At 50.1% G+C, this 20,051-nt stretch overlaps 5 protein-coding genes and 5 non-coding genes across 12 annotated transcripts; 2 read left to right on the top strand and 8 right to left on the bottom strand.

Moving 5' to 3' along the window:
- Positions 1-340: 340 nt before the first annotated feature.
- Positions 341-427, bottom strand: LOC120284525. The gene has a single exon (XR_005543803.1). It is a non-coding gene; the product is annotated as a small nucleolar RNA Me28S-Gm1083 (small nucleolar RNA).
- Positions 428-577: 150 nt separating this feature from the next.
- LOC120284524 lies at positions 578-666 on the bottom strand. The gene has a single exon (XR_005543802.1). It is a non-coding gene; the product is annotated as a small nucleolar RNA Me28S-Gm1083 (small nucleolar RNA).
- A 145-nt stretch (positions 667-811) lies between these two features.
- On the bottom strand, positions 812-897 carry LOC120284526. Its single transcript, XR_005543804.1, has one exon. It is a non-coding gene; the product is annotated as a small nucleolar RNA Me28S-Gm1083 (small nucleolar RNA).
- A 161-nt stretch (positions 898-1,058) lies between these two features.
- LOC120284523 lies at positions 1,059-1,147 on the bottom strand. Its single transcript, XR_005543801.1, has one exon. It is a non-coding gene; the product is annotated as a small nucleolar RNA Me28S-Gm1083 (small nucleolar RNA).
- A 131-nt stretch (positions 1,148-1,278) lies between these two features.
- Positions 1,279-3,732, bottom strand: LOC6736020 (H/ACA ribonucleoprotein complex subunit 4). The gene is made up of 6 exons (XM_016168872.3): positions 3,584-3,732; positions 3,155-3,523; positions 2,827-3,078; positions 2,360-2,634; positions 1,728-2,132; positions 1,279-1,666 (listed from the first exon to the last, which is right to left on the bottom strand). The coding sequence occupies exons 1-6, from the start codon at positions 3,594-3,596 to the stop codon at positions 1,454-1,456; spliced, it is 1,527 nt and encodes a 508-aa protein (XP_016029422.1). The 5' UTR covers positions 3,597-3,732; the 3' UTR covers positions 1,279-1,453.
- On the bottom strand, positions 2,187-2,326 carry LOC120284518. Its single transcript, XR_005543796.1, has one exon. It is a non-coding gene; the product is annotated as a small nucleolar RNA snoR639/H1 (small nucleolar RNA).
- A 354-nt stretch (positions 3,733-4,086) lies between the features above and the next one.
- LOC6736019 (28S ribosomal protein S17, mitochondrial) lies at positions 4,087-4,782 on the top strand. Its single transcript, XM_002082892.4, has 2 exons — positions 4,087-4,290; positions 4,355-4,782. The coding sequence occupies exons 1-2, from the start codon at positions 4,183-4,185 to the stop codon at positions 4,712-4,714; spliced, it is 468 nt and encodes a 155-aa protein (XP_002082928.1). The 5' UTR covers positions 4,087-4,182; the 3' UTR covers positions 4,715-4,782.
- Positions 4,783-4,886: 104 nt separating this feature from the next.
- Positions 4,887-15,836, bottom strand: LOC6736018. Of its 3 annotated transcripts, XM_016168871.3 has the most exons (9): positions 15,605-15,836; positions 11,859-11,944; positions 8,498-9,926; positions 7,762-8,401; positions 7,435-7,703; positions 6,260-7,361; positions 5,684-6,204; positions 5,305-5,524; positions 4,887-5,238 (listed from the first exon to the last, which is right to left on the bottom strand). In XM_016168871.3, exons 2-9 carry the CDS (start codon positions 11,881-11,883, stop codon positions 5,158-5,160), a joined length of 4,287 nt encoding a protein of 1,428 aa, XP_016029421.1. In that variant the 5' UTR covers positions 11,884-11,944; positions 15,605-15,836; the 3' UTR covers positions 4,887-5,157. The 3 variants fall into 3 exon arrangements, with proteins under 3 accessions (XP_016029421.1, XP_044778654.1, XP_016029420.1); XM_044922719.1 differs by lacking the exon at positions 15,605-15,836 and having other exon boundaries at positions 11,859-11,960; XM_016168870.3 differs by lacking the exons at positions 11,859-11,944; positions 15,605-15,836 and adding an exon at positions 10,552-11,138.
- Positions 15,837-16,805: 969 nt separating this feature from the next.
- On the bottom strand, positions 16,806-18,970 carry LOC6739518 (RNA polymerase II-associated protein 3). Its single transcript, XM_016172237.3, has 6 exons — positions 18,666-18,970; positions 18,335-18,612; positions 18,067-18,275; positions 17,425-18,002; positions 17,082-17,367; positions 16,806-17,018 (listed from the first exon to the last, which is right to left on the bottom strand). Exons 1-6 carry the CDS (start codon positions 18,819-18,821, stop codon positions 16,927-16,929), a joined length of 1,599 nt encoding a protein of 532 aa, XP_016029419.1. The 5' UTR covers positions 18,822-18,970; the 3' UTR covers positions 16,806-16,926.
- A 45-nt stretch (positions 18,971-19,015) lies between these two features.
- Positions 19,016-19,980, top strand: LOC27207041 (dnaJ-like protein 60). Its single transcript, XM_016182796.3, has 4 exons — positions 19,016-19,151; positions 19,211-19,322; positions 19,376-19,704; positions 19,766-19,980. Exons 1-4 carry the CDS (start codon positions 19,108-19,110, stop codon positions 19,932-19,934), a joined length of 654 nt encoding a protein of 217 aa, XP_016029418.1. The 5' UTR covers positions 19,016-19,107; the 3' UTR covers positions 19,935-19,980.
- Positions 19,981-20,051: the final 71 nt, after the last annotated feature.

Below are 20,051 nucleotides of genomic sequence, written 5' to 3'. Positions count from 1 at the left end.
GAACTGAAAAGCAAAGGAGAGTCAATTGTTAGGCAAGATTGTTATTGTATTGACCAAAATGCATTATTTTTGTGAGAATTGTCAGTAGGACCTATTGGAGTAGGATTTGTTGCGGTTAATGTGAAAATCATGCCACATAATTCAGTTTTTTTTTTTTTACATCAGTTAATTTTCGAAGAAGGGATTCTCGCAAAGAACTGATTCGTTTTGAATATATTTACCTTTTAAGATTCCTGTGGTATTGAATGATTTTCAAAAAATCTTTTGAATGCATCTGTAAAGAGAAAGTAGCATTTATTTAGAAGGGCAATCGAAAAGATTGAGGCGTGTTTTTAATTGTGAGTCATTTCAGTAAGACCAATCTCGCATTCAACAGGAGAAGTTTCAATTTCAGATAGGGGCGAAAGTTAATGCTCATCACTTAAAAACATTTTAATAAAATTTAGCATTTCAATATTTACCTCTTTTAATAAAGGTGTAATCAATATATTGGATAACCTGATTAACAAATCTGTAAAGAGTATAGAAAAATTTTGTTAGAAAGAGCTTAGAAACTTGTTTTCGTGTTTTTAAATGGAAATTCTTTTCAGTAAGACCAATCTCGCATTCAACATGAGAAGTTTCAATTTCAGATAGGGGCGAAAGTTAATGCTCATCATGATAATAAGGAAACCAACTTTCAATTAATGCGTTCTTACCTTAATTCCTATGTTTATTCGAAGCACGTTTTTAGTTTTCGTTCCGCCGATCTGTAAATATATATTGGGTTTTAAAATATATTGGATAAAGATAGCCCATGTGCTTATAGTTCTTGAGTTTTTCAGTAAGACCAATCTCGCATTCAACAAGAGAAGTTTCAATTTCAGATAGGGGCGAAAGTTAATGCTCATCAGAACTATTAGAACGTAAAGGTGGTCATCAAATAGATACTAACCGTATCATCTCTGCACTCCCGCTTTGTTCTTTCAGCAGTATTCCAAGCTACAATAGAAATATAAATTAGGTAATTAATAGGTCACGTTAACGGTTTTAAAAACTCAAATGAGCTTAGCTATTTTGCGTTATTTTCAGTAAGACCAATCTCGCATTCAACATGAGAAGTTTCATTTTTCAGCTAGGGGCGAAAGTTATTGCTCATCAGATAACGCAAACGAAAGCCACATTTGAAGAACATAGTAATGAAATGGTTGACTCACCTTTGATGTCTGTATTCCCTGCCTTTCTAACTGAAAAACCTAAGGAAAATCTAAGACCTTAAGAAACTAGCGATAGAGTTCTACAATAAAATGTACAATTTATTGCATTGCGAATGTCACTTAAATGCATTTGTAATTTGTATGCACTTCTACACATAAAAACACTCCTTAAACCTAACAGCTATCAATCGGTAGGCGCCTCTACAAAAAAGCGTAGAGTTCTCTTTAAAACCTAATCCTATAGAAACTTCTGATTTCTATTCCTGAGCTTCGTCTCTCTCCCTATCCTTGTCCTTCTTCTTCTTCTTTTTCTTCTCCTTTTCTACTGGCTCTGCCTCCTCCTCAGCGGCTTCTGGGGCCTCCTCGTCGCCCTTATGCTTCTTTTTCTTCTTCTTTTTGTCCTTGGAAGGAGTCTCCTCGGATACCGCCGCCGCCGCAGTTTCCTCTACGCTGGAGGTGCTTAACTTGCGCTGAAGGAACACAATTATTTAGCAACTGATTACCGGGTTTAACTCATTGTCAAAAACATACTTTGCTGGGTTCACTGGAGCCGTTTGTGGCGGAGACATCTTGAGCTGCTGGCTTCTTGGCATTGTAGTCGACATAACCGGTCAGCCACTCCTTAGGTGTGTTTTCATTGGGCCTTCCGAACTTGTCTAGCTTGCCGGCGGCAATGAGCGCCTTCTTGGCCGACGCCTTTGGTCCCAATCCCCACTTGCGCGGGTATGTGTCGCGCTCCATGATCACTCGCTTGATCTTGGCCACCACACCATGGTCACAGGAGGCCATGGTGGCTGTGGTCATGAGGGCGATGGCCAGGCAAATGGCCTCACCCTTGGTGGTGCAAATGACGATCTCCTGATCGATCTCAATGCCATCCTCGTAGCGCAGGACACCGGGCAATGTAATCTTGGCACCATAGCAAACGGCGTTGACCTGGAGAAATAAGGTGTTAGTTGATATCATAAGGGGGTCTTTTGCTAGACGAAATGTCGACCGAATATTCTTTGTCGAGCGCGCAGGAAAAGAGCGCTGCCCAACATACACACATCAGCAGCTTTGCTGTTCCCAATCATAGTCACAGGTGCCCGTGGGGATTGCAAGCACCTGCCGGCTTAATATCATGGGGTACTTCGCAAACGGCGACTGGATGCCAAACTTACCGAGCTGTCCTTCATGATAATGCGCTTGTGGTTGACCAGCAGACCTTCTAGCGGCTTGATCACACGTCGCAGCATAGACTCGTCCTTGTGGTTTTCGTACAGCCACATGGCGTCCAAAACATCGTGCATGGTCACCATGCCATCGCGCTCAGACTGAATGCCCGAACGGACACGGCGGAGCTCCAGCATCTGGCCACCGACACCCAGTACGAGACCCAGATGGACGCACATGGTACGGATGTAGGAGCCGGCCTCGCAACTAACCCAAAAAACACCTGAGCACGTGAGTAGGCAGAATTGGAGGAGAGAAAAAGACGAGGTTTTAACAATTACATTGTGCATTTGCGTGGTTAGGCAAATACTGGTGTTTCACTGGCTGAAGCAGGCTGCACCTCTGCAGGATAAACTAATCCAGCAGCGACGCACCAGCTCTGGGCGAGAATGGATAAACGAAACTTCTGACTTACCCATATTTCGGGTTTCATCGTAGTCCAAAAGCTTGCTGTCGTAGACAGTACGAACGCGCAACTGACGCTTTACGGCGGAGATGAGTGGAGGTCTCTGGAAGAGGGCACCGCGCAGCTTCTCCAGACCCTGACGCACCTTGGCCACCGACTCCACGGCTCCGTGCAGCTTGAAGATGGCCACGTACTCTTTTCCGGCGCTCTGCTGGGACTTCACCAGCCGGGTGGCCCTGTCAATGCAAACAATAAGGCAACCTGCGAGAAAAAAAAACACGCGGCACACAATGAGGTTAGGTTTGTATGGGGGGAGGCGAGCACGCGCATCACTTACCCGTGACTTTGGGATCCAGCGTGCCGGAGTGGCCCGTCTTCTCCACCTTGAGGATCTTCTTAATCCAGGCCACCACCTCGTGGGAGCTGGGGTTCGACGGCTTGTCCAAGTTGATGAAGCCCGTCTTCATGTACTCCTTGATGTCGCGGTTCAGGGGCGACGATCCGTGCGCCAGCGGAGTGTAGTGGTTGGAACGGATGTTCAGCTTGTCGAAGTTCTTCAGGAGCAGCGGCCATTGCGAGGTGTCCAGCTCGGCGATCTTGGAGGAGGGCTTGATTTGGAAGTTGCCCTGCTTCTGCAGCGTGCCAATGTCATCGCCGTCCAAGGGCTCCTCCTTGATCTTCTTCTTTTTCTTCTCCTTGCGTACTTCTGTTGGCGCATAGTCCGTTTAATTGGGCACTCCTTTAATTCATCACTTGCCAGACTTACCCACGTCGGCCATTTTATCTACGTTTTCTGCTAAATCAACTGATAGACGGAGAGAAACCTCCGCACGTGTTGCGCGCTGCGAGAAAATGAACGAAAAACACGTGGAGTGCGCGGCCTATCGATAAGTGTGACTACCCAGAGCTGCATTGCATGAAGACATCGATACATCTTGCGATATGTCTTCGTGAGCCAAATTGTTAATTTAACTTTTGAATTAAAAATTTGTAATACTTACAAACAAAATGAATTTAAAAGTAATACACTTTGAAGTAAACATTTTTAAGCCATTAAACAATAATTTAATTTAAAAGTTATGTTATGTAAAACTGCTTAATTTTTTATAAAATATCATGTTCATAAAAATATCATGTCCTTAGAATCCACTTGTTTTTCCGATGAAAAGTCATGTTACCCTCTTTTTTAAGTGAGGCTTGCATGCTGATTGCATTTGGCGCGATTTTTAAAATCAGAAACTGCTGAGTAAAACATATCGAAATATCGATAGTTCCAGGCCCAATCGATACTATCGCCAGCGATCTACCAGCTGTGTTTTCCAACCGGTTGTTTATTTTTCTAAACTCTTAAATTAAAATTAAGTAATGTCGAGGCGAGGACTCCTACTAATGGGCCAGTGCATGCCCTGCATCAAGCAGAACGCCTCCAAAATCCGCATTCGCCGAATGGAGCTGGACAAGAACCTGAATATGGTGTGCATAACATACATAAGATCTCGCCTCAGGAGATTTCACACAATTTCCTTCCTCCTCGTAGTACTTCAAGAAGGACGAGTTCTACTTCGCCCACGATCCGCAGAAGGTGTGCAAGACCGGGGACGTGGTCCTGATACGGGAACTGCCCGAGCGCCTCACCCGCCTCATCACGCACAACGTGGAGAAAGTAGTCTATCCGCTGGGTGACATAACGGACCCGCTCACTGGCAAGAAGGTGGTCGTCGGCAAGTACCGCGAGGACATCGAGATGACCAACCAGCTGTTCGGCAAGTCGGAGAAGGCCTTCGACTACGAGAAGGCACCGCCCCGAGGTCGCTTGGAGGGAACCAAGGACTTCACCCACGGTGAAACATACATCAAGTACCATGAGGATGGCAAGGACCAGCCGTTCGCCGTTTAGAGCTTCGCCGGTCGTTTATCTGTTAAGTTTCCCTTTTGTTTAATAGTAAAGTGCATTAATATGACGTACATATGTTTCTCGGTTTTCTTATAAAAGGGTTAGACCGACGAAAGAAGATATTTTTATTGGTTTTATATTCCTGGAATCGTTTTATAGCAATTAAAAAGGCAGGTTTACAAGATTTCTCTACATAGTTTATTTTAATGGTCGATAATTGTTTTTTTTGCATTTATTGATGATTTGTTGTCTATACGTATAAATGTATGCTTTTTCAACTTCCGCTCGCTGATCAAAAGTATTTGATTATTTAATTTTTGAATTTTCCTAATTCAAACGATGTTACCGCGCCGGGTGCCAGGACACATCCGCAACATCGAAGCGTGCTGCACTCGCACATGGTTTTGGAGTTCAGATTCGGCCCGTGCCATAAATTAAGCTGTAAACTAATCACAATCTCTTACGATCCTAACGTTGTACTGGAGTATGGGGTTTGCCGGGTGAGCGTTGTCGTCGCACAGTTTTTGCTGCAACGAAAAGGAGGCTAGAGTCGCTGAATTTCGCGTTAATGCGGATTAATCCGGATAACCCACCTGCTCCAGGTCGTGGCTGGCGCGGAGCATAAACTCCCGTAGGAAGTAGCCGCGGGCGGGAAGATCCAGGGCCAGGCTCAGTTTGTTCTTGCCCTGCTGCTTGAGGATCTTCACTCCGCTGGTGGTCTCGCCCTCGTCGTCCTCGTTCAGCTGGGCGTTGGCACTCGGCTTGGCCTGATCCTCATCTACGCAGATGGACCACTGCAGCGGCTTGTTGGAGCTGTTGGATTATAGATATAAGTGATTGTAAAGGTCTCATTAGAAGTCCTTGGATCTTTGCAATGGTTTCAACGGCAGTATGATTCAGTATCTAAAAACATACTGCATATGCAATAGTATCTTTAAGATACTATCTTAGATGCAAGTGTACCCAACTAACCTCAGATGGAGCTCCAGACTACTGGCCTGCAGGTAGCGCGACACCGGAACCACATAGCTGACATTGAGGGAACTGCCCGAGGTGGGACAGAACTGCTCCACGTCAATGGTGTGGTTGTACTGGGCCGCCAGCACGCAACTGGCCACACTCCAGCAGTCCAGCTGGAAGGGCGGCAGCACGGACTCGTCGGTCTTCGGCCCCTGATCCTGCCCAGAGGCGGACTGCAGCAGGCGATAGACAGGATCGTCCTTGGCTGCGACCACCGGTTCGGTCTGCTGGGGGAACTTCTTGGTCAGGGCGTCGGTGCCGTGCGAGCTCTTGCCCAGGAATCCCGGCTGGTCCTCTAGCGCGGCTGAGGTCTCATTGCCTATTGAGGCAGCGGGTAGGGTCTCTACGATGTCCGGGTCGTGCTCCTGCTCCTCTGCTGACTGCAGATCGTCCTCCACGTGCTGCTCCTTCACATTGGCATCCACGTTGTCTGGCTGAGGATGAGTCGGCGGCAGTTCCTCGAAGCAAACGGACTGGAGAGGATGTTGAATAACTACCTGGATGCGCATCACTCTATCTGAAGCTTACCTGACAATTGTCGCTAACCGACTCATCCCCATTGCACTCCGCCGGCTGTCCGAAGGTGGCCGTCTTGATGTTCTTCTGTCTGATCCACTCCAGGCTCCTCTGATTGGCAGATCGCCTGCCCAGATTGGACTCCCGCAGGCCCGACTCCTGGTACTCGAACCCGAACACCTGGGTGATGGGATTGTCCACGGACTCGTTGGTGTTGCTCAGGTTCTGCAGGTCCAGGGCATCGGGGTTGTCGCTGCTGTTTCTCACGGGAAGAGCCGGGGGCGGCACGTCCAGAGCTTGGGCTAGTGGACTCTGGGCGGGCTCGGTGCTCACCTTGTTGGTGGTCAGAGCCAGATTGGACGTTGGGGGCGATACGGTCTTGTAGACGTGGGTGTAGACGGTTCCAGGATTGAATTTGCGAATGGGATGAGCGGCGACAGATGGGGAGTTGGACTCGTAGGCATCGGAGGCGGGACTGGCGATAGTGCCCACTACCACGATGTGCTCGTCCAGTTTCAGCTGGGACTGCTTCTGTTGGGCATCGATGTCGATGGAGTTGTTCTCGAAGTCCTGAGGCAGAGGAATGGCCTGGGGTGGCTTCTCCGTGGAGGCCACTGTGTCGTTCAGGGCAGCTGGAGATACCTTCACTGGAGCAGCGGGAACCACATGTACCGGCTGAGGTAGGTGCAGCTTCTGACCCGCCGCCTGACGCAGCACCTCCTGGGTGGGCGGCCACTTGCCCTTCTTGCTGCTGATGGTCTTGTTGCTGAATCGCGGTGCCGTCGTCGTGATGACCCCGTGCTTGAGACTCAGCTGCTGCTGGCCGGAGGACACCTGTGGCTTGGTCAGCACCGCCGCCAGGTCCTCCGCCTCGTCCTCGGCTAGGCGGGATCCGGGCGGACGCGAGGTGCTGGTGGCGTACATTTGACGCATTGGCCAGGGTCCGTGCGTCTTGTTCTTGAACAGCGTGTGCAGGTTGTGGAAGTAGTGGCGCTCCTCGTCGCTCAGGTGCGTTGGACCCGCCTCCTGGCGGAACATCCCGGCACCAAAGAATCCGTCAGCCTGCTGCTGCTTGTTGTGTTCCACGAAGTACAGAGTGGACACCGCTGCGAGGCTGCAAGATGAGCAAAAGTTGGATATTTTAAATGTGCTACCCCCCAAGGATGTTTATCCGAGCTGCAACTTACCAGGCTGCCATTACGATGATCAGCAGGAAGATGACGATCTGTAGGGAGCGGCTGGAGCAGACCTCGTAGCCATCCCGACGACTGCCGTAGGACGTGATGGCTGCTCGCTCCGGCAGGATGCAGCGCGGCTCGAGCAGATCCTTGGCACGCAGTTGCTGGCTGTTTTGGCCAATGTTGGCGCGCTCCAGGTGTTCGATGCGCGTCTCCAGCGAGCAGGTCACCTTGCACAGCTCCTTGACGGCTCCGATGTTCTCCATCAGGATGCGGTCCTTGAGAAGGGTTCGAAAGTTAGTCAGTTGAAGAAAGTGAATTGGGAATATGCCCCACCTTGTTGACCAGCAGGAATTTCTCGATCACGTTTCCATTGGGCAGCACCACGCTGCCAGCCTCTTGCACCGCGTCCGGGATCACCTCGCGCACCTCCTGCGCAATCACGCCGGTGTCCTCTATCTCCCGGGTGTCGCTCTCCCGCCGGAGACCCGAGTGCACGGCGAACTCCGGCATGTAGCGGTAGCGCACTATCCGGATCTTCTGCAGGTTGCGCAGCTGCACGGAGGTGTCCAGTTCGCCGATTTCTTGCTTGGCGCGACTGTCGCTCGGCTGGACAATGTGGCCGGACACCTTGAGGTTGCCGTGGACCACCAGGCTCTCGTCCGGGCGGTCCGTGTTGATGCCCACGCGGCCCGTGTGGAAGACCGACTCTGGGGTCAGACCCCGCTGCCAGCACAGATCCACGTCGGACTCGAACTGACCCGGATTGGAGGCCCGCACGATGATCTTCTCGCTGCCGTGACTCACCACCGGGAAGTTCCCGGAGATCGTGTGCACGTGCAGACCCACCACCAGCTGGAAGAAGCGCTGCTCCGGATTGGGACGACCCTTCTTGCGCATGTTGTTATTTGTCGTCTCCGAGAAGTGCAGACGACCCACGGTGATCTTGCTGACGATGTGCTTCTGGAGATCGATGCTGTGGAAGGAAATTTTAAAATGAATGATATGATAAGATATATGTTATGGGTTTCTAAAAGATAGGATCTGGCGATCTTCAGGAAGATCTACTCACGGAACGGGATGGAAGGCCTTCTTGGAGCGATCCGACTGGCTCTGCTCCACGCGGATCGTCTGGTTGGGCGCCTCGAACTTGACGCCGTAGAAATGCAAGTGGAAGGATTTGATTTTCTCGAAGCCGGACGGTGTCTTCACGAATTTGGCATCGCCCTGGAGGCGCGCATGGCAAGTAACCTGGAAGTGGTTCTTCTTCTGGCACACGTACGCGTCGTCCGAGACGCTGAAGTTGAAGCCCTTGTCCGCGTCCACGCGGTAGTAGATCACAGACAGCTCCTGGAGGCTCTGGTCGAACAGCTTGTGCCAATTCTCCGGCTGGAAGGCGTTGAACCGGATGCACTGGCCCCCCGCCGGGTCACCCGCCTCGCTGCCCGATCCGGAACCTGATCCCGAACCGGAACCGGAGCCTGTGACCACGCCGCCTGGCTGTCCGTCCAGACTGTTGTCCGCCTGGGAGTTCACGGCGGACAGGGCTGGCGAGACGGAGGCGGAGCAGTGGGAGGGCGCCGGGGTGGGCGTGGCCAGCGAGTGGTGAGAGGCGCGCAGGGGACTCATCTGCAGGCCCGCATCCACTTTGGGCGCACTGGGGAACTCCGGGCAATCCAGCTGCGTGGACATCTTGCGCTTGCGCGACAAGGAGTGCACGGGCGTCGAGGGAGCGGACACGCGGTTCAGGGACAACTGGCTGGTGCCGATCACCTGGACGCGATCGCCCAGTCCCAGGGCGGAGGTCAGGGTGCAGGTGGACAGGTTCTGGTAGCTGCCGGTCGCGTACATCCCCGCTCCGGCTCCATTATCGTAGTAGAGCATCTGGTCCTGGAGGATGCCGTCCTGGTGCTGCTGGTGGTGCTGGGCAAACATCTGCTCGTTGAGCTGCTGCTGCTGATGCTGCATCTGCTGCTGCTGCTGCTGCTGTTGCTGCTGGCCGAGCAAGTTGCTCGGGTTGATGATGAGCTCGGACTCGTGCTTGATCCGCACATCGGCCTGCGGAGCTGCAAAGTGGTGTTGCTGCTGCGGAGGGGAGGCGTACTGACCCAGATCCGTCTGCAGCATGTTGGCCTGGTGCTGCATGGGCGCCAGACCCGGATAGATCAGCTCGCGCTGGAGCGGCATCGCCATGCCGTGGGCCTCGCCCAGCGGACTGTAGGCGGGCTGCGAGTCCGGCGGACTCTCCGGCAGCTGCGGATGCACGTGGCTCTGGGCCTGCGCCGCCACAGGCGTGCTGCCCACGCGGCCGGAGTTGGTCAGGTGGGCATCCAAGCCGTTCATGGGCGACGTGTGCGGCGACTCCATGTGGGAGTGCACTGCTCCTCCGGCGGACAGGTGGCCATTGTGGCCTAGCTGGATGCCATCGTCGAAGGCCCCCTGCACCAGTAGATCCAGATGGTCCATGCCATCGCTGTTTATGTCATCCAGATCTTGGGGAGCTGTAACAGTGCAAGACATGGTGGTTAGTTCATCATCTCAAGTTTGTGTGCAAAGGAAACATTGAAATCCAAGCGAATCTGGATGGTTCTGAATGTGGAGCTCAGTTGTAATAGGTATAGTTGGTGGTTTAGTTTTACAAGACTATGTGGTACGAACGGCTCCTTGGGCCCATTAGCTCTCAAGTAGCCACCTTCGTTCCGGGGAAATATACAAATTCTGTATCCAGGGGGACGGGGGTAAGGAGTAAATATTGACATCCAATAGTTTATTATCTTTCGAAGTAGAGCAAAGTCCGGGAATCGCGCGCTACTCGGACTGCAAATCAGAATGGCAGAAAAACATTTCAATTATGGGGAAACTAAGTGTGGCACGTTGCTGAGGGGGCGTCTACCAGCCCGCAGATAATTATAGTGGAATCAAAATATTCGTTTTATTCGGGCCACTGGAAGCGGGGAGCAGCCGCTGATAAGCCCTGAAATTCCCGCTCCGTGTTTGATCGATACTTGGCCAAACGGATTGTTGACTGGTGGTGCCCCAAAGCGAGTTGTGTAATTTATGCAAGTGCCGCGGATGGGGGACTTGGATTATTATGCTATGCTGACGATGATGATGATGATGAGTTACCGCTCAAGTTCTTGGGATAGTCCATAGTTAGTGGGTGGTTGTGTCTGCAGGACTCCAAGACGCGGCGTTCCTCGATTTAGCCCGAACTGGTGGCCAAGTTAGCTGGCTCTAACTGCCAGCATCCATGCGCACACCATGGGCTGCCCAACTCGACTTTGATGCTTCTGTTGCTGCTGCTGCTGCTGCGATCCGCTGCATCCGATGGAACAATTATCTAACGCACGTATGAGCGAGCATACGGTTGATGCACTCTTCACAACTGGCTGAGCAGCGAAAATAATGCCCGAAACGGGCCGTAAAACTAATAATCAAACGATGGAGTCCACTGCGGACGGATCGGCATGGTAACCAAGCGATGAAAACGAAACCTAATTGCTCGGAATGGAAACGGGAGCCCTCGGATCGGCGGGACCCCAGCAGCGGATCATCGTCTGCAGGGCTTGGAGTTACGCAGCTACTGTTTGTGCAATTGTTCTGCGGTAAATATTTTCGCAAATGCTCCTGGTTCTGGAAACCTGCTTCCACAATCTGCCAGGCCAGTGGGGGGATATGGGCAATCTCTTGTGTTTGCTTAGTCACTGGGCACTCGCGACACGTCGCACATGGACAGGAAACATCTGGGCACTGACTGCGGCCTGCGGAATCTCAGCCGGAGTGCAAATATTTGGGCTTCCGTTCCCCGGAGTCGGGTTATTGATCAAACAACCTGCTCCTTTCGTGTGCCGCCCAAGTGGCATGCCAATCCCAGGCAGTCGCAATTGTATGGGAATATATTAAACGGTTCCAGCTATCATATATCCCGACTGCCTCAGTCCTATGTAGGTATCCATAACTAGTTGGTTTACTACTCTTGGCGGAACTTAAGATTTTTCAGATGAATATGGGTATGGGTAATAATAAGTATGTTTTTGAATTGGGCAGGAGGTTATAGCTTTTGTTGTAAATGGGGCATATTGCCATTTGAAATATATCTATAATCCTGCGTTCCCTCCTCTTTTGTTCCTCAAGAACCAAAGTTATAAATGTTCATTTGGCGGGAGTTCAAAATTGGATGTTTTACTGAAACTCAAGTGGATACCTCCAGTTGGTTGCCCTTTCTGGCCAAGAGTATTCGTGGGCCCAGAGGCACCCCCTCCCCGAATTATCTATTTCTAGTATCCACTTTGGCTGTCAATGACGAGGAGAGCCGGCCCAGCCTTCAGCGGGGCCACTGCAAGGACTCCATTTGCACTCGAATGGGTTATCCTTGCGGAGCAACGTGGGTACGAACACTTGTGGTAATTGAATGGATTTCGATTTGTACTTACAGAGTTCGAAGAAATCAAGGTCCATATTCGAGTCACTTCAGAGCATCCTGTCTGGTGGCTACAGCATGTCTGGTGGTCGGTTGGGTCTGTAAAGAGTGCAGAAGTGGGACCATGAGTTGCCGGCGAATGATCGTTGGGTTGCAAGTGGCCACTGGGCGACCTTTGAAGGAAATGTTGAAATGTTAAAAGTGGAGTACACACAAACGATTAACCTTATCAGGCAAATCCACTAAGTGGAGCAAAGTCAGCTTAGTTGTGGCACTTCAGTGCCCAGAAAACTTCCAAAACCCACTTTCCTTTCCTCATCTCGTTTAATGTCTGGATTAAATGATATTTTTTTTGAAGAAGTGGGAGTATGAAGGAAGGGTATCTGTATCCGGTGATAAGCACGCCAAATACAGCAATTATGTCAAAAATTTCCACTTGCAAATCTCGTTTTTATTGCCACAGGAAGTGGCAAGATTTAAGCAGAGTTATGTTCAAGGGGCCGATAGAGCCTAATTCCCAGAATTCCAGGGTATATAATGATGAGTAATAGTTCCTGGGGCCCTAGTTCTTATATGACACATGACTTAAGATAAATAACATTTACTTAAGATAGTTGCATCAACTATCCCAAAATTGCGCACTTATAGAAATTCGCAATTGCAACATCATGATTATTAAATGAACTTTAAAATGGTAGAGTGCGTGTTAATTAAACAATTTGTGTATGCGAGTCGTTTGTGCATACAGATCACTCCTATCAACTGATCCCTAATATACTTCCATTTTCCAAGGACTTTTCCAGTCTCAAGATTATTCCGTTATTCCATTGATTGCCATAAAAGGGGCGAGTGGATGTAATCCTTCAACCTTTGGAGCGCTGTAACTACTACCATTCTCTCACTCACTCTTATATAAATGTCTATAAGTGATCCTTGAGTATGTAATCCTCCTCGTTGGGAAATTGGCACAATGCCACGACCACGAATAACCACGAAGCAATCCTCCCCCAAGTCGGAAAGTACTCAGAATACGGGTTCCGCGTGCAAATGCGACTGCTGCGATGCAGAATATACATGGGCACATGTTTATACTGCAAGTTGATATCTGGGCTGTCTGGCACCAGAACAACGCAAAAAGAGAAACCAGATCCAGATAAGTAGTACTTGGCGATTTCGATGGAACTCTGCGGCGTCTGTGTGGGGCTTTATCCGCCACCGAGCGCCATGACTCCACCACTAATGCATGTTCATCCGATGTGGAGCGTCTGCTAAATTGTCAGGGAGCACGTGACTCCCGATTTGCAGGGGATGCGAATGCCCCGAGTGACACACAGCCCGGTTGTTGGGCCAGCGGAGTGCCTGGAGTGGAATGGCTCGGCATTCCGGCGAAGATAAGCCAAAATGTATGCTACAAAAGGTGTTGCGGTCCACGCGGCGAATGCGCAATATCGAGGGATGTGCGTAAGTTGGCCGAAATCGAGGCCTTCGGGTGGCCTGTGGATTGCGCAATGGCCACTGGGCAGCCTTGGATCGATCTTAGCTCTTCGCTCGTGCGATCCAATGACCGAAAGTGGTTTCTGAAGCGGGACTTTGCCTCCGCTTTGTCATGGCTGCCTGTCGCAATGGATTTGATTGAATTAACGCCTTGGCTTTCATGCACGCTGGCGCGGATGGAGGGGCAGTGCGGATCCCGGGGCTGTTTGCCCGTCGGATAAAGAACGCTTCCTCCTATAACAATAAAATGGAATGCTCAAGTGATTTGATTTAGTCGGCGGCGGGGCAACTAAAAATAAACCCAGCCGAAACCCAAACCAGACCCGCGATCGTGACTCGAGTTTCACTTGAAGATGCCAATGGAAACAAAACAAATCCAAGAAACCTGTAGCTAGCTGTCCGACTATTGCTATTGATCGGTGCTATGACGGAGTCGGAAGTTGGTTTCTTGGGCTTTGGACTAGCGACTTGGCCGACGGACTGCTTCTAGTGGATGTGTATTGTGGCTTAACCTCATCCTTGGGGCTTCTTGGGGCTCCGAATCGGCATTTAGCGTTTTATTAGCATTTCAATAAACAAATAAAGCAAATCTGCGAACGACCCATGGAGCTCTCGAATGGCGTGCGGCGGGTTAAAAAAAAACACGATTGCACGTAAGCGGCGGTGGAATTGAGCCATAAATATGAATAAATTGTATTTGGTATGTTGTTTTTGTGCTAATTGCCGCTGGCATGGGCATGGGATTCACTCGGCCAACAAGTCAATTATGGCCAGCAAGCCGCCGTGCTGCTACTATGGCCAAAATCTGGAACCCATGACTTCAATTTGACCAGCCCGCCCAGCCCAAAAGCCAGATGAGATTATCAAGATGTTCGTCTAATAAAGGGTAATCAAGGCAATTAGCACCGCCTGCCTAACCAAGCGGGCAAACATGGGAGCAGTGATCCGGCCGAGCGCATATGTCCACGCATCTAGGTGGCTATGTGGCTATGTGGTCCGAGATCCCTGGACGGAAGTGCGTCAGTGGAAGTGGGTGAGTCAAGGCGTGGTCGTCGCACCATTTCATCGAACTGGAAATGGAGTGTGCTCGTAGGATTTCATTTGGAATGCAAATGTGGCGGATGCGAGAAAAGAAAGTCGGTGCCCGATCGGGATGGCATGGAATATTCCATTTGTTATTTCTTATTTGTTGTTGATCGCATATTTAGCATCTTTTCGGCTTCGATTCCAGTTAGCCGGATCTCTGCTCCCTCCTCCCCCGCCCATTAGCGCCAAAATAAACTATGCTAAACAGCCCCCATCCCGCGCATCCCCCGCATCTCACCTTCTTGGCCATCTAGACTGTTATTTATAAGTATCTCGGCGCGTTTTTGCCAGACTCATTTCTTCTGAATTTTTACATACTACTCTTGGGTTCGTGGGCCTTAAAGGGGAGCTGAGGTGTGTTTCCTCACTGATTTTCTGTTTTTTACTGTTTTTCTGTTTTTTTCTGTTTTTTCTGTGTTTTTTCTGTTACTGTGGCTGGTGCTCGAAAAGCAAACCAACCGGTTGAGTTTATGTCTTGGCCCGATGGCTCGTCGCGAGCGTCTTTTTGGGCTATGGGACACGTTTTAGCTGTTTGCCTTTATTTTGCCGATCTTCTCGTGTGTTTTGCTGTTTTGTGTGCTTGGCACAGGCTGAGCCGAAGATATAGTCGCAGATCGCAGATCTCAGACCTCATATCTCCGATCTCCGATCGGAGTAATCTCCGGCTAGCGAGAGCATAACGATCGAACTAATGGAATGAAGACGTGCACTTGGCGACGGAAAACAGAAGCGATAAATAATGCAGAATAAAACCCGTTTGTGCCGCATTCTTATTGTTTTTCGACTCCGCCGAACGAGGGGGAACTGCCATTTGGCTTTCAGTGGGAGGAGGCTGTGAGGCTGGGAGGCTGGGCCCCCATTGTCTCGCTCGCTTTACAGATACTGATCTGTAGAGATGTGTGGGGTAGTGCACGGATTTTGGCCAGGTTGGGGGTTACGTATACGCCACAGTGGCTGCCCAAGCACTTTTCACGCCAGTGAAATCGCCACTTCACTCTCATATTCACTCCATCGCACATGTTTCACTCGCTTTTCTGCACAGAATTTGCGTAATTACCAGCATGGCTTTTAAATGCATTGGCTAAGACACTGGATCACTGCGCGGGGGCGGTGTAGATCTGGGATTAGCTAAAGTCGCCTTTAAATTAGTCGCACTCACACTGGCACACCCACACTTACACTCGCACGAATCGGCGTTACTGGGATTGTTTACGAATCTGTGGCTTCACTGTGTCGATGTCGGTTATAGTCGGTGTTTTACGCTCCGTATACTCGATGCACTGCCTCTAAAGTCGCGCCAACTAGCCGCCTCTCTCGATTCCCCCGATTAACCGCGATCTCGGATCCGCGGAGCGACTGCACCAAGTCGGTTCGACAGCAAATCTCGAATGAGCGATAGCCCCCAGCTCGCTCGATTCCCGTTCCACCTCGCTCGCTTGGACTCGGAATCGGTCTCTCCGGAGCGCGGCTCTGTCGGGGGTTGCCACTGCGCCCGGAGATCGCAGCTTGGAGCTTGCGGCTCGCTGGAACGCTAGCTGGGCGGGATTTATCGAAAATATAAACATATAGCTTGAACTAGTGTCAAAATTATGTGGCGTTCGCATCAGGATTGTGTGATTATATGATGGTATATGATTGATTTTCCATATAAGCATATTCTGGCTGTGTTATAAACTTTGCATTCAGCTGGTGAAGATTTTAAAGCAATAAATCCAGATTGGATCCAGCTCGACTTGCAGCTCCCCGGCCGCCAAATGGAGCGGCAACCCTGGAGGAAGCGCTCTCGCGGATTCTCTCGCGGCGAGAAATTGATAAATCGCAGCCAGCGTTGGTTAAGAAAAATGTAAATTAAATTATAACTAGCGGCGGCACAATGGGCTTAAGTAAAACCCGGCCCCTGTGCTTAGTGCACCAGCTCTCACGCAATTAGTGGGTTGTCCGGGTGCCTCGGTGGTGCGCGGTTCTCGCCGAGATGCCCCTCCTGCTTCGGGGGCCCCTCCTGGTGCTCCTGGATGTGGTGTCGCTGTAATGATATGTGCGCGGATCGGATAAACCGACTGATCAGCGCTTCCAACTTAACGTCGCTTAATGGAGTTGTTGTTCTTGCTGGAAGGCCCATTTTAGGTGGCTTCGCAGATTGAATTAATGCGCTGATTTATGTAAATTACACTAATTCGTATTACTCAATTGGTTATCCAATATTCATGGTCTGGTCGGGCAAGAACGGCTTGTTTGCTCAAATGGTCTTCTGCATATGGAATTTTCGGCTCATACTGGACTAAAAAACATGAGTCACGCTGAGAAATTCCCAGCAAGTGTAACTAGTGCGCATCTTAGCGTATCTTATAAACGCCGAACTAAACACATTCATTCACTCACATTCTGTGTAACGTTTTGGGACCCTATCTACAAATCCTCTTTATATTTGAGTTGTTTTAGTTGGTTTTTGAGCTAACAATTTGAAGCAACTTAAGTACATTTAAACTTGAAACATTGTGTGTTTAGGCTACTCCGTATTCCTTGTGTAGGTTGTCCAGCACAGCCGGATTCTTGCTGGGCCAGTTCTTGATGGCGTTGAAGATAGACGAAACCACTGTGAAAAGGGGAAGCACATGAAATGCAAACTAAGTTATGCATAGAACGTTTTGCCACCTACTTTTCTTCTCCTCTGCGGACATGAGCATGGCCAAAATGGTGAACTCGTCATTTTTGCTGACCTCCAGCAGGATAGCCGCCGTGTTTGGCTCCTTATTTGGTACAAAGTAGTCGTGGATGGTGCGCAGCAGGTCCGCAAACGTGTCCGAATCAAAGCCTGCTCCCAGGATCTTACACAGATTCGGCACTTCAATGGACTTTAGGTATTGGTATTTCTGCGGTCCACTCAGCTCCTTCCAGGTCACATGGAACTGTGCTGTGCTCGTGGGTGCGGGCGGTAAGAAGCGCTAAATCATAGAGAATTGGTTTAACAATAGCTCAGCTTTGATCTTAAGCGAACCTACCTCTATTGGACTGGGTGACATTGCGTTGTTGCTCGAAGTTTGTTCGATTTTTTCAGTTTGCACGGTATTGACTTCTGGGCTGCGTTCTATTGTGGTCTTTGGCGGAGAAACTGGAGTCTGAACCTTGGGGACCTCGACAGCCGTCTTTTTGGGTGAACTTGGCTTGGTCTCACTATCGGATTCAGGCGCAATCTTGGTATCCTTGTGTGTTTCTGTTTTTTTGGGGGCTTCCACAGCTGGTGCTTTCTTGCCCGCAGTCTGTTTGGCAGGCTTGGCTTCTTTGGAGCTCTCAGCAATGGTCACAGCTTTGGGAGGACTTGATGTGTCTGGCGTCGGCTTCGGATTTGTTTTTTTTACCTCCTCGATTATGCCGCAGTTACTATTAAATATCTTATCTATGTCCTCATCCGAAATGCGTAGTTGGTTGCTATCATCGATGCCACCACGAGGAGATACCACGTCTACAACGGGCACACTGCGCATTGCCTTCTTGGAGCGCTTATAAACAGGCTTCTCGATTGGCAAGATCTCAATCATGCCAGGACGATCGGGCGTAAAGTTTGGCCCACTTTTGGTGGCTGTAAGGATGATGACCAGGATAGTCTTAAAATTTGCGTACTAGGAAATTTAAATTATATTTACAAATCTTGCGCAGACGGTCGTTGATTCTGGCCAGGCTCCTCTTGGCCTCGATGTTCTTCGGCTCGATGGCCAGCACTGTGGTGCAATCCTTCAGGGCTTCCATGTTGTTGCCCAGGGACTCGTTGGCCTGCATTCGCCGGTAGTAAGCCTTCACGCAGAGCTTGTCCAGCGCAATGGCGGCCTCGCAGTCCTCCACGCATTGATCAAAGCTGCAAGGATAAATATCCATGTAGTACAGAAGTATCCAGAACATTCTAAGCAGTCCTACCGCTCCTGTTTTAGGTAGCACAGTGCCCGGTTAATGTGGTAAATGGGATCGTGGGGATAGACGGCAATGGCAGTGGAGTAGGCCACAATGGCCTTCTCGTACTCGCCCTGCTTGACATAGGTGTTTCCACGGTCCTTGATGTCGTTGGCCTTCTTGTACTGCTGGGCCACAGGGTCCACTGGCAAGTCCTGTTTCTCCGTGGGTGAGCTGGCCGCCGAGGAGGAGGGGCTCTCCTTCCGCGCCTTGTCTGTCTGGACATGACTGCGCACCGGCACATCCTGCATTGAAAGTGTGAGCTCTACTTGGTAATCCCAAAGAATTTAAAGCTCACCTTATTGGCGGCAGAAAGCGGCGACTTCTGGAGCTCTTTCTCCTTGATTTTGATGTCTTGCTCCCAGGAGTACAAGTCCTTCACAGAGTTCTCGTACTCTCGCGCGTTCTGGCGCACCTGGCGCTGCAGTTCGAAGGCTTTTTCCTGTGCACTCATGGTGATTTGCGTTGTCAAGTGGCCAAAGAAATATTAAATGAATTTATGTTGTTTCTGTTACTAGCGCTACGACAGTATGGCAGCACTGCTCGCTGTCGATAGTTCAACTGAGTTGCTGTTTCATCGAACGGAGCTGCCAACTCTATTTTCGTAGCTGGCCACCCAGGGTTGCCAGAGTAAGGCGCTCAAATCAGCTGTTTTGTGTTTTGATTTTATTTTTAAAGCCCTAGTTAAAAATTATGCTTTCTCCGACAGATCAGCACAAATAATACTAATACAGCTCACAATGCTGAGGTTGTGCCTCCCCACTCGAGCTGGATATGTGCGTAAGTAAGGACTTTACGACTGAAAAAGTTGTTATATAAAGTAAATGCTTGCCTATTGCGCAGTTTCTCCAACGACAAACCAAGAAAAGCCGAAACGCACTATGAAGTTCTGAATATTCGCAATGATTGCAGCACCCGCGAAGTCCGTAATGCCTTTGTCCAGCTCTCCAAATTGGTAAGTAACTCCAAGATTCCAACGGAGCCTCCTAAGCCCTGCCTTTCCCGCAGTACCACCCAGATGTTAAGAGCAATGCCGCCTGTCCGGAGCGCACAGCCCGATTTGTTCAGATCTCCGAGGCGTACAAGACCCTGATAAAGCCGCAGCGGAGGGGAGACTACGATGACAGCCTGCTGTGGCAGCCACCGCTCTCGGACCGAAGTCCGGTGGGCGAGACGGTCAATCCCGGCCAGGCGTGGGATGTGAGGCCCAACTACGATCCCAATCCAGGACCGTACTATGGCATCCGGGGTCTGAAGAGGGTCTCCAACTGGCAGGTGGCCATGGTTCTGATGGCCCTAGGCTTCGTCGGGGCACTCTTTGGCTTCACCTCCGTCAGGTGAATGATTATGAACCAGAGAATTTAAGTAGTCACACTAAACTTGCACCATCCCCAACAGGTCGTCCTTTAAACTGAGCCGCCAGATCCAGGACGAAATCTCAGCAGAGGCTAATTCCCACCACGCCGCCGTTGTGGCCGACGCCCAGAAGTACGGCAACGAGGAGCAAGTGCGTCGCATGGTGGACCGTATGTCGCGGAGTCCTTTCAACCAGTCTTCGGCTAAGTAATCCATTTCCCCATTTCCTTTGGTCAAATTAAACGTGAGAGCAGATAGCTATTTTTGAATATTTTGTTTTGGTTCAAGGCAAAGCAAACGCAAAAGCAATTGCTTAAGCGCCAGTGTT

Source organism: Drosophila simulans, chromosome 2R (assembly GCF_016746395.2).
Source record: "Drosophila simulans strain w501 chromosome 2R, Prin_Dsim_3.1, whole genome shotgun sequence".
Classification (NCBI taxonomy): Eukaryota; Metazoa; Arthropoda; class Insecta; order Diptera; family Drosophilidae; genus Drosophila; species Drosophila simulans.
Note: the sequence above shows the minus strand (reverse complement) of the source record. Positions and strands in the feature narration are given on the sequence as shown.

What these genes read in the sequence shown, in the direction of transcription:
- LOC6736020 (XM_016168872.3), bottom strand. An exon ending in CGATGAAACCCGAAATATGG is followed by an intron (nt 2,635 to 2,826) that starts GTAAGTCAGAAG and finishes TCACGTGCTCAG; the next exon opens with GTGTTTTTTGGGTTAGTTGC. An exon ending in TTATCATGAAGGACAGCTCG is followed by an intron (nt 2,133 to 2,359) that starts GTAAGTTTGGCA and finishes TTATTTCTCCAG; the next exon opens with GTCAACGCCGTTTGCTATGG.
- LOC27207041 (XM_016182796.3), top strand. Translation starts at nt 19,108, where the DNA reads ATGCTGAGGTTGTGCCTCCCCACTCGAGCTGGATATGTGCGTAA. An exon ending in CGAGCTGGATATGTGCGTAA is followed by an intron (nt 19,152 to 19,210) that starts GTAAGGACTTTA and finishes CCTATTGCGCAG; the next exon opens with TTTCTCCAACGACAAACCAA. An exon ending in TTGTCCAGCTCTCCAAATTG is followed by an intron (nt 19,323 to 19,375) that starts GTAAGTAACTCC and finishes CCTTTCCCGCAG; the next exon opens with TACCACCCAGATGTTAAGAG.
- LOC6739518 (XM_016172237.3), bottom strand. Translation starts at nt 18,821, where the DNA reads ATGAGTGCACAGGAAAAAGCCTTCGAACTGCAGCGCCAGGTGCGCCAG. An exon ending in CGCTTTCTGCCGCCAATAAG is followed by an intron (nt 18,613 to 18,665) that starts GTGAGCTTTAAA and finishes CTTTCAATGCAG; the next exon opens with GATGTGCCGGTGCGCAGTCA. An exon ending in TGCTACCTAAAACAGGAGCG is followed by an intron (nt 18,276 to 18,334) that starts GTAGGACTGCTT and finishes TTATCCTTGCAG; the next exon opens with CTTTGATCAATGCGTGGAGG.
- LOC6736019 (XM_002082892.4), top strand. Translation starts at nt 4,183, where the DNA reads ATGTCGAGGCGAGGACTCCTACTAATGGGCCAGTGCATGCCCTGCATC. An exon ending in TGGACAAGAACCTGAATATG is followed by an intron (nt 4,291 to 4,354) that starts GTGTGCATAACA and finishes TCCTCCTCGTAG; the next exon opens with TACTTCAAGAAGGACGAGTT.
- LOC6736018 (XM_016168871.3), bottom strand. Translation starts at nt 11,883, where the DNA reads ATGGACCTTGATTTCTTCGAACTCT. An exon ending in CGGTTAGCGACAATTGTCAG is followed by an intron (nt 6,205 to 6,259) that starts GTAAGCTTCAGA and finishes CATCCTCTCCAG; the next exon opens with TCCGTTTGCTTCGAGGAACT. An exon ending in CCAGCCACGACCTGGAGCAG is followed by an intron (nt 5,239 to 5,304) that starts GTGGGTTATCCG and finishes TTTTCGTTGCAG; the next exon opens with CAAAAACTGTGCGACGACAA.